The 19,590-nt window shown below is 29.1% G+C and overlaps 1 protein-coding gene and 1 non-coding gene across 4 annotated transcripts; one reads left to right on the forward strand and one right to left on the reverse strand.

The window, feature by feature from the left end:
• The first annotated feature begins 11,154 nt into the window (after window positions 1–11,154).
• LOC133778409 (serine/threonine-protein kinase BSK7) lies at window positions 11,155–17,065 on the forward strand. Of its 3 annotated transcripts, none has more exons than XM_062218321.1 (11): window positions 11,155–11,481; window positions 12,212–12,373; window positions 12,449–12,666; window positions 12,792–12,927; window positions 13,155–13,288; window positions 13,393–13,498; window positions 14,124–14,209; window positions 14,401–14,589; window positions 14,895–15,047; window positions 15,493–15,606; window positions 16,185–17,065. In XM_062218321.1, the coding sequence occupies exons 2-11, from the start codon at window positions 12,292–12,294 to the stop codon at window positions 16,428–16,430; spliced, it is 1,464 nt and encodes a 487-aa protein (XP_062074305.1). In that variant the 5' UTR covers window positions 11,155–11,481; window positions 12,212–12,291; the 3' UTR covers window positions 16,431–17,065. The 3 variants fall into 3 exon arrangements, with proteins under 3 accessions (XP_062074305.1, XP_062074304.1, XP_062074306.1); XM_062218320.1 differs by having other exon boundaries at window positions 11,155–11,470; XM_062218322.1 differs by lacking the exon at window positions 11,155–11,481 and adding an exon at window positions 11,528–11,774.
• A 641-nt stretch (window positions 17,066–17,706) lies between these two features.
• Window positions 17,707–17,778, reverse strand: TRNAC-GCA (transfer RNA cysteine (anticodon GCA)). Its single transcript has one exon. It is a non-coding gene; the product is annotated as a tRNA-Cys (tRNA).
• Between the last annotated feature and the right edge of the window lie 1,812 nt (window positions 17,779–19,590).

Here is a 19,590-nt window from a genome sequence, read left to right on the forward strand (position 1 = left end):
TTAAGTTTAACTTTTCAGTCCTATTTGTATGTCAAATGGGCCAATATTTCGAAAGCTTATACTTGTTTTGTGGGGCATTTATGGTCTTAAGTTGCTCGAATTGCTCATTAGTATTTTTTTTCAAGCTTTTGTTGGGGTTTTATGCCCTAATTAAAACTCAAATTCTTTGTAATCTCATTTTATTATCAATAAAAAAATAGAAATCATTTTTTGACTTGGTCAATCACTTTGCTCACATGTTTTATTTTCATGATTATTTGTTTAATATAAACTATTATTAAATCCCGAACATATAGCTAATCTTATTTATAGTGACGTCATCACATTGGAATATAAATATGATTATATGTTCAAAATAAGTTAGTCCTAAGATTAGTCAGTGCACATAATTTACACTAACTTGCCAATCTACGATATGATCTACTTACACATTACAGTGTTATGTTCTTTCCAGAACATTAGCAAAGTAGATAAGATCGGATGTATTTGTTACATCGGACTGGACCGATATTGACAGTTGATAAGATAAGTAAACATATCGTTATTATCTATTCTAGTCATATCATATAGTTGACCATATGTCAATTCAATCTTAATTCTGAGTGGTTAATATTCTAACTGATTGTATTATTTGAGTTATTTGACTTGTTCGTTACCAGCTTACCCTACGGACTAGCCCATACTTACATCTTGGGAACTCAGTAGTATAATTGAGTGGGAGTGTTAATCATAGATATGAACATCTATAGCTTCTGATGAAGAAGTGAAACGATGGTTTCCTTTTAGTTTGGTTCAAGGTGTTAAATGATAGAGATATCATTTCAGTAATTAAATTAGTTTATAGAAATATCATTTACAAGGAACTAAGTGTTTTAAGGATAAAATACAATGATGGGTAAAACGGTATTTTAGTCCTATCTTATTGAAGACCGTCTATATATGATTGAGTGACAATTATGGTTGTAACAATGGATAATTAATAGCGTATCTATATTTTTTATTGAGCGTTCTATGAATTCAAGAGTGGAATTCCGAGTCTATAGTGGAGTCACGAGGAATTAATAAGTTAGTAAATTTATTTGTTAGATTTATGATAACTTATTGGAGCTTGATTTCATAGGCCCATGGTCTCCATTGCACCTTGGATAAAATCATCTAGATAGTCTCAATTAATTGATTTAATCATCAATTATAATTATCAAAGTTGACCTGATCAATTTTGGATAGTTTCACAGAGTTGTGTAATTTTGAGAAGAAAAGAGAAATTATGGCAGATTTATTAATTAAGATAAATTGGTATCTAAATTAATAAATAAGTTTAAATCAAGGTTCAAATTATAAATAATTAATTTGATATATGATTTAAATAATTATTTAATTAATTAAATCAATAAAGAATAATACAAGCATTGATTTTAAGTCCAATAAGCTTATAATCAAATGAGAAATTTCACAGGCTTATAGCCCATGATAATTTCGACCTAGGGCTTCAAAATAGCTATTATTTTATTGATTTTTTAATTAAATTAAATGACCTAATTGAGTCTATAAAATTAGTGCTTAGAGAGAAGTCAAAACATAAGTTACAAGTCAGATTTTCTGATAGTTTTAGATTATCTCTAAACACAAGTCATTTTCTAAGCCTCTTTGATTATATTTTTTTCTTCTCTTTATATCTATCTCATATGTTGAGAATTGCCCACGCTAGTCTAGGTGGTTCTAAGAATACATTGGAAGATTGTGAAGAAAATAGAAAATCGGTTCAGTTTCTTGATAATACTCTACGACAGAGAGGATACAAGAGTTAGAGAAACTGAAGAAATGACTGTTTCATTCCGCTACGTATACTGTAAGTATTCTATTCTTTGTTTTTCTTTGAATTCAATTTTAGAAATATATTTTAGGATATCTCGTATTAATTTGTTTAATATTAGATATACATGAAAATAAATAAATATTCTGTATAAGCTAATCCAACAGCTTTACTATCTAAATTTTTTGGGACAACTTTGTCTCGTATCAATTTCTTTATTTTCTAATGACTCATATTTTGACATTGTGTGTATTTTGGTTAGACAATGGGGTTTTTTAGATGAATGTAATCCATCCACTTATTTATAACTTAATTAAATCTTAAAGTGATTCGATCACTTTTTTTTTTTTAAATGGGGAAAAAGTAGTATATTTACAACAATGTGATAACATTAATAGTTTGGTTAAGTTTTAATTTTAAATATTAAAATTAAAAAAAAACATGGATGATTACATAGATTAATAAGCAAATCCTCATATACCAATGGGTATTACAATTATTAATTCTCATTCGGCGACACAGACGCAGACTCATATTAAGTATAAAGACATCTTAAAGCTAAACTTAGTCAATGAAATGGACCACTAGATTCCCTTTACAAAAAAAAATATTGACAATGGTCATCTTGATAAAGCAACTGAACCACTATATCATTTGAAGCCACAAAAATACCTTAAAACACAGTAGTTTACAAACACCCACAAATTGAGGTACCTTATTGGAAAACATAACAATTACTCATAAGTGTAACAATGTTAACAAAACAAAATAAAACAAACCCAACAAAAATTCTAAGCACCAAATTGAGAAGACAAAACTTAATCCGACCCAATACCACGCAACACCGATCCCATCCACACGAAGCCGAGACTACCACCACCCACCTTTGAGAAGACGGAGCATAACCCATCCACTAGAAGCAAATGCACCCCCACCAATCTACACCAGTCAGCAACAAACATGGAGGAAAGAAAACAGGATCGAAATAGACAATCATTGGACAAAGGAGAATGAATGGAAAGACAACGAGTCGTGCAAACCTCCTCCTGCTAACCACTTACCCTCTTGGCCAGAGCCACGCCCAAGCCTAATACAAGTTGGCGAAGCCCTAGCCAAGAAGGATGAATCACACCTATAATCTCTCGGGTAACGACTCACTACAAAAGAGAGAAACATCTATCCCTACTTTCAGTTTTAAAACATATTTATATGACTAACATTGAACTTAATTCTCTTATTATAATAATAATAGTATATTTAATCATATAATAATATGATATTCAATAAAATATTAAAAATACAAGCATGCATACAAGGACAAAAACCCTCTTTATTTATCACCAAACACATCTAACTAGTAATAACTACACAATTTCACACGAGTGATTGGTATTTATGATTTTTAAATAATACTATGAGGTATTTGTGGTGTTCAACATCACACTAATTCAATAATTTAATATTATAAGGCCTCTATACATTAATGAGTAAATAATGTTGATGCTTAGCATCACACTAATACAAGTGAAAGTCTTATTATCTTTTCTTCTTTGCAATTTTTTCTTTCTTTCACGTGGGAGTAGGAAACCAATGAGTAACCCATAATTGTGATTTTCAATGCTGAATTGGACCATAAAAAACTAGTGAGTGACCACCCCAATACACTTGGTTGCTTAAATGAGGCTAGAAAAGCTCTTAAGAGGTATGATTTGCATAGCTTTTTAATAGCATTTTTATGTGTATTAAGCTTTAAAAGCTATTTTGAGAACGTGATTGGATGTTTTAGTCATATGTGTTTTTAGCTTTAATAAGTTATTCATAAGGAAACTATAAAATGCGTTTTCTTATAAAAATTATTTTTTAATAAGTCACAGTTAAAAGCATAAGTTTTGTTCGCCAAGCCCTTAATAACTATTTCCAATGATTTTGGTTCCTAAAATAAAGTTATAACACTCATTTGTACCGGTTATAATTATTTAATTTTTTTTTCTTGATGACCAAATAATAACCTCACAATACTAGTAAATTTAATCATTTGTTTTTAAAAGATAATTTATTTATTACATTCTTTTATTCCAAACAAACTTTTATTACAGTGATGTCAAGTGGTAATACCGATACTAAGATTTAAAAAATATCAGTCTTAAACTAACAAAGGTCTTACATAATTTGTAGGTTGTATTTTTCATCTGCATCATTAGAAGATAGTAATACAGTAAAAAGCAAATTTACATCTTGAGTTCGCATGGTATATATATATTTATTGAAAAAATAAATACATTTTTTTTTCAAAACAAATAACTCATTATTTTTTAATTTTCGGTACTGGCAAGCCCCAATTGCTGGCCTATGAATTTGGGCCGTATATATATCTCCAGGCCATATAAGTCCAATAATCTTCAGGCCCAATATGTCCAATAAGTTTGTGGAAATTAAATATTGTACCCATTTTAAATTATCCACTTTAATTTAATTTTTACCCACTATTTTTAACTCTTATTTTAGTACCCAAATTTTCAATTGATGTACCCATTATACCCTTTCAATTACATGTTTTTTTCTTCTTCTTAAACACACTACAATTAGAATGTATTTCCAATTTAACTATAATATGACACATATAATACACATTACAACAACACTTAGAATCATGTGCTCAAATAAGAGTAATTTGGGAATCTCATGATAATAATAGGTAAAGTTCAACTAAATATATTTAGTGTCTAATTTTAGTTAACAACTCCTAAAAATTGGTAGTTTTCAACTTTCCCCATAAGTTTGTCAATTATTTTTTTATATTTTTATACAAAATACTTAATTTAGCTAAAAATTATATATTTTAAAGGTTAATTTTTTTTTTAATTTGACTGTTTTAAGAAATTTTTATATTTTTACAGTTTTGTCTTTTATATGTATATATATATTTTTGTTTTCAAGTTTTTTTAGAATAGTGTATAGTTGTTCTCATATATATTGTTTTTATTTTAATTTTTTAAAAGTTTATTTTAGGTTAATATACTGAGTTGTTTTCAATTTATTTTTTAGTTGTTTTTCCTAAAATTATATTTTTATAATTATAAAATTTTAAAAATTGTATTTTTGAAAATTTAAGTACGAATTTTTGAAAAACAAAATTAAGAGCCGTAAAAAAGTAAAAAAAATCTAAAATAAATCCCTTATTTTTATTTGAGAACTTTTAAATAATATAGTTTTTTAATGACCAATTTTAATAAATATGACTTTTTCATATTAATAACTTTTTAAACATAAGTTTTTAAAATTTATACTTAACTTTTTTTACTAGTTAATTTTCACATTTTCACGTAATCCAGTTTTAAACTATGACTTATTTTCAGATACAAATATAAAAATAAAAATTCCATATTTTGTAAAAGATAGCAAAAATAAAATCTAGGATGTAACTAAATTCCACTTTTTATTTGTTTTCATGTGCTAGACTAGACCCTAAGCTTCCTAACTTTATTTTTATTTTTAAATTAAACTTAATATTATCTTTTGATGATTATAAATTAATTGAGTGGAGTTAATGATTTTATATTAATACATGTTGATTTTTTTTTATTATTAATCACATTGGTACTGTTAGTGATAAGTGTTTATTATCATAATCAAAACTCACATCAATCCATATAATGGTTTAAATGAATTTTGTTTTTATTAGTACTGATGGTAAACACCTTAAGGGGGTGTTTGGTATGGTGGTTAAGTTTGGTGGGAATGAGAATGTTAAATCTAATTTATGTTTATAAAATTTATTTTTAGTAATTTGAGAATTTGTGTTTCTAAGTGAGTCCTAATTTTTAGCTTAATCAAATGATACCTCCTTTAATTTTATTTCAATCAAACTCAAATCCCACACCAAACACCTTTAATAGCTTCTTATCTTAGCAATATTAGCTATACTTTATTTATTTTTTAAAAAAATTATCTATAATATAGTTTATTTTTCTTTTATATAAATAAGATAACATTTTTTTAACTAATAATATTACTGATTATTTATGTTTTGAGTGAATTATTAAAATAAATAAAAGGATTGGTGAATTTCCATACTAGTCCCTAAATTTAGACAATAAGTCGGATAGTATCATTGTAAATAATGCATTTTTCTCACATAAATATTGAGTCATGAAGTAAATATAATGTTTATTATTTTTACAAAGACAAAATACTATATTATTTTAGGTTATATAATTAAAATTAATTACACATGAACCTTGCTGATTTTGTAATTTAAGTGTCTATAACATTATTTATATATAAACTATGAAATACACTAAAATTTTAGAAATTAATTTATTCTTCTTTTATACATGTTCTATATACTCATAAGGAAAGATTGCAGCAGGTTCCTTTAAAATGACATATCAGTAGATCATTTGTAATTTCAAATTTTTTCTATACAACTTCATACATTGTAATTATAGGGAATTTCCCACAAATTTTTTAAAAATTATAAATTTTTTAAAATGACGAAATCAGAATTCAAACAGTCTATTACATGCGTATCTACTACCATTTGCATACACATAAATCTTAATTTCGATAACCTAAATTATTAATAATTTTATTAATATTTGTGAAAGATCTTCTATAACTATAATATACATGTTATATATAAAAGAAATCAGCTAGAGTAATAACTTATCTATATGTCAAAAACAAAAAACAAAAAATACCTAAGGCAAAAATTCCCAACATTTATATATGTAAAGATAATATTGTTCCAGCTAGATTGTGGGATACCAAACAAAGGCATATCAATAGTTTTCTTAAGAAACCAAAAAAAAAAAAAACTTGAGAAATTTACTCAAATATCCCAAAGTTTATTAATAGTTTTAGATTGAAAAAAAAGAACAGTTAAAGTATTATAGACATGAACATGATGATAGCCGCCAATGTTGGATTGGAAGTATATGATATGCCTTTTTGCATTGGTATCCAACCATCCTCACCTAAATGTTGATAACATTTTTATATTGGACCACTTGCTCAAAAGTTCATTCATTCATACTTAATCCTCACTCTAATCAATTCAAATCCACTCCTCTTCAAACCCCATTAATTTTTATAACTATTTTATACCAATAATACAAATAGAAAATTGACCCAAGCTCCCACACTAAAATCTTTTTTGGATTGTGGATAGTTATTTTAAAGTATTTGTTACTATAATGCATGCCTTTATATTGAATTTTACCAAGCTAAAAAGGTTCTTTCACATTGACCTAACTCTAGGTATTAGGGTTTGTAATGTAATTAGATTATTGTTAAGACGTGTTATAGGTAAATATGTGTGCACGATACCACTTAATGTGTATTCTGTGATCGATTAAATTTAATACTAGGCTCATGTATTATAATTTCAAATATTAAAACCATTAAATTTAGCCACTTCTCCTAAATAAAAATGAATCATGTCGCCGGCACGGGCTACGAATAATATAATACCACATCATTTATTATATTATTTTTTACTTTTAACTTTTGTAAATTAGTTATTAATACAAATAATGTGATGTGAGATATGTTGGAGACAAAGTTTTTTAAGACGAGATTAATGTTATGTTTGATACGAAAGAGGAGAGTAGAATGGATAGAGAGTTTAAAAATGATAAAGATTATGATGGATGAAGATGATAGTAATTCTCCTTTATTTTGTTTGGCAAGAGAGATGAAGTTGGAAGAATGAAAATGAGATTAATTATTCGAATTACCACATTATCTTTTGTAGTATAATTATTTGTTACTTTTTTTAAAAATATAATAATGATAGTTTATATATTTTGATTATCTTTTTTTGAATACTTCAAAAAATGGAAGGATTAAATTTTAATAGTTTGGAGAGAGATCCTCTCCCTTCATCTCTCTTTCTTACCAAACAAGGGATTCTCTATCTCTCTCGCCCCACCCCTCTCTCCTCTCTACAAAACACAATGCAAGTGATATTGGAGATTATATAATATCTCATAACAATACTCTTGTTACAAATTTATAATTGTCATTTTTTGAGATATTTATTTTTAAAGTTTAAATAAAATAATGAATACTTTATTTAGTACCTTTTATTATTCACTCAATTATTACAAATGGGATGATTATAAATCATTTTGCTACAATGACATGCTACTTATACAATCATACTAATATGGACTATTAATGAATAACTTATTGTGTATATATATATATAAATTTACTATTTTGTGGACCTAATTCATAGGATGTAATTGGTTAGATGTTACTTCTATATCAGCTAGCAATAGAATCAAATATTTAATTAGTTGCTTAACAATTAGCATAGACAAATAGTCTAAAAAAGTTTGGCAATCTATTTATTTGGTAGAGAATTAGTGTGAATATTAGTTCATATGGTAGAAAATAAAAAATAAAAGTGAAACCATTCAAGTGATAATGGATTTAGCTTTAAAACTTTTATGGTCAATTGTCAATAAAGACATAATGATTGTAATTGATTTTGTATAATATTTATGTCTATGATTCAATATATTTATAGCCTTACTTCTATATATTTTTCATTTTTCATTTTAAACATGAAATAAATAGAAAAAATAATATAAAATGTTTTTTTTAACAATTTTAAGATAAAGATAAATCCATTAGCGATTTCAATTAAAAAATTGACAATGAGACATTTAATGTAATGTCGGATTATGAGACTTTTTAGCATAATCTTTACTGTTATCTTTCTATGTGAAAGCTTACTTTTGTATAAAAAGTCTACTTTAAAAGCGTCTTTTCGCATTAACATATGAATGCATTGAATTTGTTTCTTTGATTATAAGAAATATAAATTAGTTCAAATAAGAAATATAAAAATATAAATCAAAATCAAAACAATTATTTATTTTTCAAAAAATCTTGTTGGATATTTATTTTATCTCAATTTTTATAAAATATCCATGCATAACTTTTAAGATAATATTTAAATATAAATAATTATTAGTAATAACTCCATTATTATTAGTAAGGTACTTACTGTTCAGTCTCAATGATAATTTGCCTATTTTTCAGTTGTTATATAAGTAAAGCATATATTTTCAAATATTGAATCTCATTTGTGAAAAATAATTAATTAGAATGGAGAGTAAAAATAGCAATAAAATCACCAAAGCTTTATGCATAAAAGCTCCCACCTTCTTTATAATTACAATCATAAATTTCCCATTTTCTTATAAGAAAAAAAAGAGAATATCAAAAAAATTATTTTAATATAATTTCGAAACATGAGTCCTTAAGTTATATACAATGTCTTCCTATTGTTGACCTAATGATTTTGACTATTATTTCATTTATTTAAGTATGGTTCTTGTATTAATTTCAAATTCTTATTGCTTGTTTAGTTGGATGATTTTTCATTTATTTTTAATTATAAGAGGAATAAAACAAAATGATCCAAACAAAAATCTTCACGGGTGACATTACATTACTTATAAAAATAGAATAAAAATTAATATATAGTACATAAATACAAGAGCTTTATGATATAAAGTTTTGAATATTATTAGTAGAAAAAGGTAAAGTACAAGGAAGTTATTACACGCTTGCTATTTTTTCTACTAAAGTTTCTTTCATATTTAAACTTCTTTTTTTTTAATTTCCCTGGGAATTATCTAGCTGAGGTACTGTTCATTATAAATTCACACCATTAAATAAATAAATAAATAAAAATGAAACATTTATTAATTTGATTGTACAACTTTAATGCATTTGAGGCCACTTGTTCTTATATTTGACCAAAAACAGCCAAAATTTCCACACGTAATAGTTATGACAATTAATTTATTTAAAGAAAATACAAACAAAAATAATTGCTATATATTTATTGTATGAGATATATATTCCTTATACATTATTATTGCTCCTCTTAAGCACATAATTATTAAAAAAAAACATATATTCATAGATTAAGGTTTTTATTTATTATTTTTTTTGGTGTGCAAGTTTACTATTTTATTATTATTTTTTTAAGACAAGACTAATCGAAAAACACAAACACCATGACAAACGGTCATAAACATATAGTAACTATTAGACACAAAATATCATGATTGTTATGATTAGTCTTAGATATATATTAAAAAGTAATCATAAATTATTACTTTTATTCAAAAAATTGCTCTAATCAAAGTTCATTCATTTATCCATTTGAAAATTAAAATCATTAACTAAATTAAAAATAAAAAAACATAATTGAGTTTGTAAGCTCACTAAAAAAATGTAAAATATAAATGGCATATAATATATTTTTGTTGCAGATCTTTTTTTTTTCACCACTATTTTTTGATTATTTTGCAAATTAATTAAATTTGTTAATATAATAATTAATTAGTATATATTTTTTTTACACATTGATATAGAAACATGTCACATCAAAGATATTGTATGTTGTTAAAGTTGCCAAGATGGTGAAGGTGTATAGTCTCATTAATGATTTTCTCAACTTTAAATTATATAAATTTAGTATATCTATAAATATATATATACTAAATATCACTTATGATATGACTTGAATTAGTATTAGATAAAGTGTCACTTTATCCATTAATTGTAAATGTCTATGTTATTATTGCTTAAGTATTTTATTATATTATTTTTTATTTTATTATAAAAAAAATCATATTTAGAAATTTGAGGTAGTAACTTTCCAATGCTGAATAGTGAATACTTTACCAATTATAAAAATAAATTTTCAACAAATAAAAACTTCAAAATTAGGAGAACATTTTGAATAACATGATAATTAGTATTTTTTTTTATATTATTTTGTTAAATATAGTTAATATGTCCTTTGTGTTATATAGTACAAATTACATTATAACCAATTTCCATCAACAAATCATTTTAGAATATAAATTATTATCTTAAATTAAAAACTATTATAATTTTACCAATTAAAAATGAATCACGTATTAATCAAACTTAACAAAAATTTATTAGTTAAAGACTAAAATAAGACTCCGGTCAATATCTAAAAATATTAATATAATTTATCTAATTATTTAAAAATATATATCATCCAATTAAAAAAAGAGATTTAGACATTTATATATTTATTATTATTACATTTATAAGTATTTTTGTCCTTTGTAAGGGCAAATAGATTATTCCATTATTGAATATCGATGGCTTAGGTGTGAATATTGAGAAAATAAAAATTTGGTTCATGTCGGTGGAAATAGGAAAAAAAAATTAAATTACTTTAAAGCCCCACTATATATTAATATTTAAAAATAATAATATTAATAATAAAAAATACAAAATTGAATATTATTTTAATTATCATTGCAATTCTCATCCAAATCTCAAAGAGAGAGAGAGAGAGAGAGAGCTGTTACAAAAATTTCAGTCGCAGAGAGAGAAAAAAAAAAAAAGCAAACCACCATTGAGACAGGAAGACGAAGTTGAAGACGGAGAAGAAGGCTAAGATCTCTGATTCAAAGTTTCTCACTTTTCTGGAACATGTTTGTTTATATATACATGTATAAATATATGTTGGAAATTCGATAACGGCAATTAAGTTATTTTAATAAATATATAACCAGGAGAACCAAAAAAAAAAAAGTTTTGGCTTTTGACTCAATCGAGGAAGACGATTCATTTGACTCATTCACTCAGGTTAAGAAAGTGTGAGTGTGTGTGGTGTGTTTTTTTACTCTATTTTGTTTTGGGAATATTATTTGTATATATTAAAGTGATTTGGGCACTGTGCTTGCTTGTTGTGATCTTTGATCTGAGCTAAGGGGGCTTTGTTTTTCGTAGTTTTGATTAGTGGGTTGGTGTGTTTTTGCTGGAAATAAGGAAGTTTTTGGAGTTTTCAGAGTACTGGGGTTTGGTTTGGCCGAGTTGGTAGTTTGTGGACTCAATTTAACTAGCTTGGTGGCATACTGAGTTGACCCAGAATTGGAATCGATGCAAAGATGTGATTTCTTCTACTGAAATGCTGAATATTCACTCTTGTGATGCTGTATAGTTTACTGACTTGGTTTTGGGAATTGATTTCTTGATGCTTGTACTTTATACTACACCCATGTTTAGTGGTAGCTTTTAGAGTATTAGTCAGCCTATTTTGTAATATTTGGGAATTTCTAAAAGTTCAATTTTTTACTAAGAACTGCATCTTGGTCCTGTTGAAAGGAGCATTTGAAAGCACGTTGTTTTTGTTTAGCTTAGGGAGAGAGGGAGGGTTTTGTTTTTCTCTTAGAAGCAAAGTTTTTGAATCTAATGGAATTGTTGCAAAAATGGATTGGATTTGTACATGTGCATTTTAAGATTTTGTCACTTGATTGATTGTTGTTTGTGAGATTTAGTAATCTATTGATTGTTTGTTCAATGAAATGAGAAAATTTGGTTTTACAGTGAATGTGAATGGAGTCTGTGAAGTTCAAAATTTGAAGCTTAGAACTAGCCAGTGTCTGATATAGAATTCTGGGATTGGGATGGGCTGCGAGTGTTCCAAACTCACAACTTGTTGTTGGGATTCCGAGCAAAATGGTCAAGCTTCTGAGGCCCAAAATGCTGGTAAGTAAACTAGTGTTTCTTTTTATTGCTTTACAGAGAGTAGTTGAAATGTCTGAAGTTTCTATACGCTTGTAGAACCTGAAGAGAAGAATGATCTTGATTTGCCTGCATTTCACGAATACACGGTCGAGCAACTTAGGATGGCTACATCAGGATTTGCTGCGGAAAATATAGTTTCTGAACATGGTGAAAAAGCCCCAAATGTGGTTTATAAAGGGAAGCTTGAAAATCAGAGACGAATTGCTGTCAAAAGATTCAATAGATCAGCTTGGCCTGATGCTCGACAATTCTTGGTGAGTACTAGCCAAGATTTATTATCATTATATGTACTTTAGAACTATCTTTTAATGTGTTATTTTCATCTTCATGGAGTTTGAAGTAGTTCAAGTTCCTTGACCTTTCTATTTTGTAATTTCAGGATGAAGCAAGGGCCGTTGGCCAGCTCCGGAACCAACGATTGGCTAATTTACTTGGGTGTTGCTATGAAGGTGATGAAAGGTTACTTGTTGCTGAATATTTGCCCAATGATACATTAGCAAAGCATTTATTCCATTGTAAGTGTGTTAATCTGGTACTTTCCCTTGTGTATCCCTCAATTGATGCCTGCTGTTTATTTCTTCTTGTTTATGACTTTATAATTCATTCTGCTGGAAATTGTTTAATTGTTTGTAACGGTAAGGTTTTAGTACTAATCTATTCTCTCTCTCTTTCTCTCTAGCAATTTTGTAGATTATCCAATACACAGATTTTACTATGAATGCTTAATCACTTTTCTATGCAGGGGAAACACACCCTATGAAGTGGGCAATGCGATTACGTGTAGCTTTACATCTTGCGCAAGCTCTTGAATATTGTACCAATAAAGGGCGTGCCCTTTATCACGATCTAAATGCTTATAGAGTTATCTTTGATGATGTAAGTATTTTTTTTTTTCATCTTGTAACATGCAATGGATTTTTTTTTTCTTTCTTCCCCATTTTGGATAGTTAGGGTCTAATTTTGCTCTCAATAAATCTCAGGATGGCAACCCAAGGCTTTCATGCTTTGGTCTGATGAAAAATAGTAGAGATGGGAAAAGCTACAGTACAAATCTGGCATTTACTCCTCCTGAGTATTTAAGGACAGGTACGTTTCTGTAAAAAATATTTATCTAGCTTCTGAGTAGACATGCTGGTATTTATTGGTAAATAGCCATAAGAATAATAATGTGATGTATTTGACTGCATTAATATATGTGGCAGTTGACCTTAAGTTTCTGACAAGTCTTTATGAAGTGTTTATCAAGTGATGATTTCTTGTGATTATATTATGTTGGTATAATCATTTTGCTTGTTTTCTTTATATGGGTATATGATGTTACATTATTGCTGCATTATTTTGATTGAATTACCAGATATTGATCATTATTGGGTCCACTTTTTGATATGTGCTGTAGCTGGTTGGTCATAGGATTTCTTTACTTCCTAGTCACTGGTCTCTCTCTCTCTCTCCAAAGAGTGGTTTGTGTTTTTCTCTCATTAAGCTGAAGCATAATTCAAAATAATGCGAACCACATATGTTATTGATGTGATCTTTTCCTTTCTTTCCAATGATTATTCTTCATTTGTTAGTATAATACAACATTATTCTTTACTCTCCATGAATATTTTCTGTGCAGTATTGAATTAATTTTATCTTGTGTTTTTGTGCATGATGATTATTCGTTCATTCTTTATGTCTAAATAAATACTATTTATATGACTCCCTGCAGGAAGAGTTACTCCAGAAAGTGTAATTTATAGTTTTGGTACCCTTTTGCTTGACCTTCTCAGTGGAAAACATATTCCTCCAAGCCATGTAAGTCTCATTAACAATAAAAGTATTCCTGGTGCAAATAAATGGTTGTATGCCTTTTATACCTGCTCAATTTCTTTAAGCTCTTTTAACTACAGTGCTCAATTTCTGGTTTAGTTTTTCTGGGACATTCAATTCTAAGTTCCATGTAAATCTCCCTAATAATGTATATTTTTTAATTTAAAAAATTTCAGGCCCTAGACCTAATTCGCGACAGGAATCTTCAGATGCTAACAGATTCTTGTTTAGAAGGCCAGTTTTCAAATGATGAGGGAACGGAGTTAGTACGTTTAGCTTCACGCTGCCTAGAATATGAGCCCAGAGAACGCCCTAATCCGAAATTATTGGTTACTGCTTTAGTTCCTCTTCAGAAGGACACTGAGGTTAGTTTGCTTTTTCATGTGATCAGAGTCATCAGACTATTTTTTCAATTTCCCTATTTTCTTAACCTATAGAGTTTATATTATTTTGTTAATATAGTTAACTGTAAGTACCAAGATGTTATATAAAAGTCTCCGGTACACTTCAGTTTCCAACTTCAGAAAATAAATGATTCAGTTTTATCATTTCTATTCATGTTCCTCTCTGTCATCATTGTTGACAGTAGTTAGCCATTATTACTTTGGTTTGTATCCAAGTTAAATACTACTTTTATATCTGGAATGAGCTGTGGTATAATTTTATGCAGGTTCCTTCCCATGAATTAATGGGAATTCCTCAGAGCGGTGCTGCCTTACCTCTATCACCACTTGGTGAAGCATGTGTTAGAATGGATTTGACAGCTATACATGAGATCCTTGAAAAGCTTGGATACAAGGATGATGAAGGTGCAGCAACTGAGGTATGTTTTCGATATATCAGAATTGAATCAACGACTGAGTGATTTTATCACTTCACGTAGGATATTTAGAGCATGTTTGAAAAATGTTGAAAGTTTGATTTCATGATAAATTTCGTAATGATGTTCGATTTGTTGTATCACTACCCTAGGATCACACCCTAATATCACAATACATGTGCCATTCTGGTAGTTTAACCTACAACTATGATCCTTGACTTGTGATTTTTATTCAGCAAAAATTATAGTCATTGGGGGATGGTAAATTAGGTGACCTTGGGTTAACATATGTACTTCTTTAGAGGGGCTTAAATCAACCAGCGAGCAACGTAGTTAGCCCTCTTTGCTTTTGCTTTGTTCTCTCTGTCTCTTCGATTAATGCATATTAGGCTATTGCTTATATATGATTTGCAGAAACTAATTGCTTTTTTGGTTTTTTTACCTGTAGCTTTCCTTCCAGATGTGGACCAACCAGATGCAGGAGACATTAAACTCAAAGAAGAAGGGTGATGTGGCTTTTCGGCATAAAGATTTCAAAGCTGCCATTGAATGCTACACTGTGGTAAATATTCTTTCACCATGAAAAGTTGTTGACCCAATAAACATGATAATACCCGATAGTTCTGCTATGTTTGAATTTTGGGAACTTGGTTACCTTTACAAATAGTTCTGCTATGTTTGAATTTTGGGAACATGGTTACCTTTACAAATATACATTAATGGTGGGATTACATTGACATGAATTGGTTTGGGTACAACGTGTGTATAATTTGAACTCAACTTTAAGCATAAACCTTGCTTAGAGCCAGCCACTATTTTCTCACTTAAAGCATTACCTACTCCAGTTGCCTTGCCAGCCCTTATATTATACAACCTTGAAATTGTCCTTTTCTTCTTATATGAACTCAATTGTAAAGGAACATTTTGAAGTGGTTACGTATTTTGAATGATAATAAATATATATCTGGCAAAAATAATATGATATCTGAATCCTGGTCTCTTTTTGGTGGAGGTGGTATGTGTCCCATGTATCCTACAATTCCACTTACCAAAGAGGGTTTGGTATACCTTAAAATGTTCTCGCAGATAGGAGGAGGATTTCTGACATCACACTAATGGGATTGTTTGTTTGACTTGCAGTTCATAGATGGTGGAACTATGGTATCTCCAACAGTTTATGCACGGCGTAGCTTGTCTTATCTCATAAGCGAAATGCCACAAGAGGCCTTCAATGATGCAATACAAGCCCAAGTGATTTCCCCAATTTGGCACATTGCATCCTACTTGCAAGCTGCATCACTTTTGGCTCAAGGAAAGGAAAACGAGGCACAAGTAGCCCTCAAAGAGGGTTCTGTCCTCGAAAGTAAAAAGAATTCAACTGCTTGACCACCATAACAATGAAGGTCAAAAACTAAATTTATTTTAAAACTGCTCTTTTGTTGAAGAAGACGAGCACCATATTGCGTACAGGCGTCGTCTTTGTATTCGAGTCGAGCACATTGATCAGAGTTTCTAATATTCTAAAAAAATCAAAGCAGCTCAGAGTCGCATATAGAATTGGTGGTGGTGGTTAATGGGTTATCTTCTCTATGGCTTGATGAACTGGTTCATTTGTTGTATCTTGAAGCATATTCTTTTTGCAACATTATTGGTATTGGATGGAAAAGTTGGTATGGCCATTTTGGTTGGTGGAGTGGGGTGGGGTGGGGTTGGGTTGGGGGGACACTAAAAAAAATTATTGTTTATGACAAGATTTGCGAATGGTTTGTTGTTGCTGCTGCCTGATCTGTTTCATTGGAAATAATTTGGACACTTGTGTAACAGTAACAGATTATATTTTTGTAAAGGATTCAACTTTTGTTTAAAATGTTACATTGAAAAGGGTGATGATGGGGGATGTTGTTGTTGTAATTTATGTACAGCACCTTTGCTCTTGGCTGTCTCTTATTTTAACATGGAAATTGGTTGTGTCTAAGTGCTGTTTAAATTGCTTTTAAATAAAACTTTTTGTTGTTCCCTTCCTTTTGCTGTCTTTCCCAGGCAAAATTTTATTATTTGACATGGTAATGAGCAATATATTACATGTTAACATTTGTCTAAGTATTATATATAAAATGATAGTTTTCGAAATCTGAGAACTTTTTGAATAAAAAATGGTATTTTTCAAATCTATGTACAGCACCTTTGCTCGTGGCAGTCTCTTATTTTAACTTGGAAATTGGCTATTTTCCAGTGCTATTGTAATTGCTCTTAAACAAAACTTTTGTTGTTCCATTTGCTGTCTTTCACAGGAAAATTTGTATTATATCACAAGGTAATGAGCCATATATCACATGTTAACATTTTCCTAATTATTATATATAAATTGATAATGTTCAAAATTTAGGAACTTTTTGTATTAAGAAAATGGTATTTTTCAAATTTGGCCTGCAGAACTGAACTTGGGTAGAAAACTCGGTAACACAATAAACTTTTAAAACATGCATTTTTGAGTTTTGTATTTAATCATCAAAATGAATTTAAACTCTAGAACTCAAATTTGGGCGTAACTAAGCTTTTGGCAATGATCAAATACTCATTTTTTGATTAATATATATTTACAAAAATTTAATAAATATGAAACCATGAAGAGCAGTTAGTGAAGGAAAAATATTTAATAAAAAGGGCCCAACCGGGTTCGAGCCGGTGACCTCTTGATCTGCAGTCAAATGCTCTACCACTGAGCTATAGACCCCTTTGTTGTTTAATGTATTTACTTTAATAACATAAATGCTAATAAAAAAATATATTTTTGATAAAAAATACATAGAAAATTGAGTTATGCTAAAACTTACTCTTTCCCAAATCTCAAAACTAAAATTTTATGAAAATAGAGAGTTCACTAATAATAATAATAATATATTTAAAATTTTGACACTTAACACAAAAATTAATTATGCAATTATTTTTAAACTTAAACTAGTTAGATTAAAAAGTATATAAATCAATTAGACCACTTGATTTTTATTTTATTTTTATTGGTTGAAAAATGTACCGATAATCAAGTTCCCTAGTAGTATTATAGTAAATGCGATTGAGTCTATTTTCCTCCTATTTTTACAGGTATCTCTTTTATGATTTATGAACATTAGCCTAAATCTTCATCTAGATGCATGCACATTATAAAGTATTTATAATGCCTATTTACAATTTAGTTGGGTATGCTGTTTGAACGAACATGAAATTCATTGAAAAAATATATATATTGCACCTAATGGTATCAGAGTCATATTTCATCCTATCCTACCGATGAATCTTTACTTTTGATCATGGCAAACGAAACATCATCTACAAGTTCTAGAAGCTTTAGTGCTCCTATAATATCTCCCTTATCACTTACTCTTTCTCCATCTTTCCGCAAGTCCACAATCAACAAACTTGACTTTCTTTATGTATTATATGTTCTCGAAGAAAACAAGATTACCAATAACAACTTTCCTTTGATTAACCCGTACCAGATTTTCTCAAAATTCATTACTTTTTTTACCTGGCCCATTAAAGCTCTCATCAAACCTTCCTACAAAGCCCCAAAAGAATATATCCAAGCCTCTAAATTTAGTGAGTGTCAATTGAGACCTACTCCTGAGGTCCAATTCGTTACTTTACAAATTCCTCCTGAATTTATTCCCCAGTGGATTGCGCAAGGATTCACCAATATTCATTTTGGTGCCATACGCTTAGTTATTTCCCTTCATGGCAGAAAAGAGCCTTCCGATTGGCTGCCGAATAGGTTTGTTAGACACCCGAATGAGGAAATACCAGCATGCAAGCAATGCAACCATAGAGACTACATTAAATACATGAACAATAATAACTACACTATTCCCTAACTTTAATATGTCTCTTAAAGACAATCGCTTGACTAATGCTTTCAAAGTTGAAGTCCAATTGGCCGGAGTTGACCAAGATCTTACTTCCATTGGAGCCACTCTTCACTACTAGATGGCATACAGACTCCAAGATCACGCTCTATATCTTTCTTTTCCAATAGTTGAAGAAGCATTACTGGTCTCGGTAGACTCTACCCAAGTTCTAACATGCACTCATATTCCAAGGCAAATCTCTACAGATGATCTTATGAAGATTTTGCCAAGTTCATGGATAACAAACTATGAGATGCTCCACCAACCTCAAAAAGTTGTCCATACTCTTACTAAACCATCTTATCACAAGAAAGAAGATGGCTCTGTCGAAATAGACTTTGACATAACTCAAACAAAGACTCCTAGTTGCTTTACCACCCAATACATGATGACTTTTATCACACCAACTGATGTGGAAATCCAATCATTTGATTCACAAGGCAGCTCTATTTATGCTTTCGAATCTTCGGATGGACATAAGTATTGAGACGTTTGCGACTGCAAAAGCTGCCTAAAAATAGAAGAAGACCTCCCAAAGTGACGTCATAGCTTTGGAAAACGACTAATTAAAGGAGAAAAATGAATAAGGTTGTTAGGCCAACCCTTTGGAAAGTTTGACTATATTGTCAAATATTCTGCTCCCA

Source organism: Humulus lupulus, chromosome 5 (assembly GCF_963169125.1).
Source record: "Humulus lupulus chromosome 5, drHumLupu1.1, whole genome shotgun sequence".
NCBI classification, from domain to species: domain Eukaryota; kingdom Viridiplantae; phylum Streptophyta; class Magnoliopsida; order Rosales; family Cannabaceae; genus Humulus; species Humulus lupulus.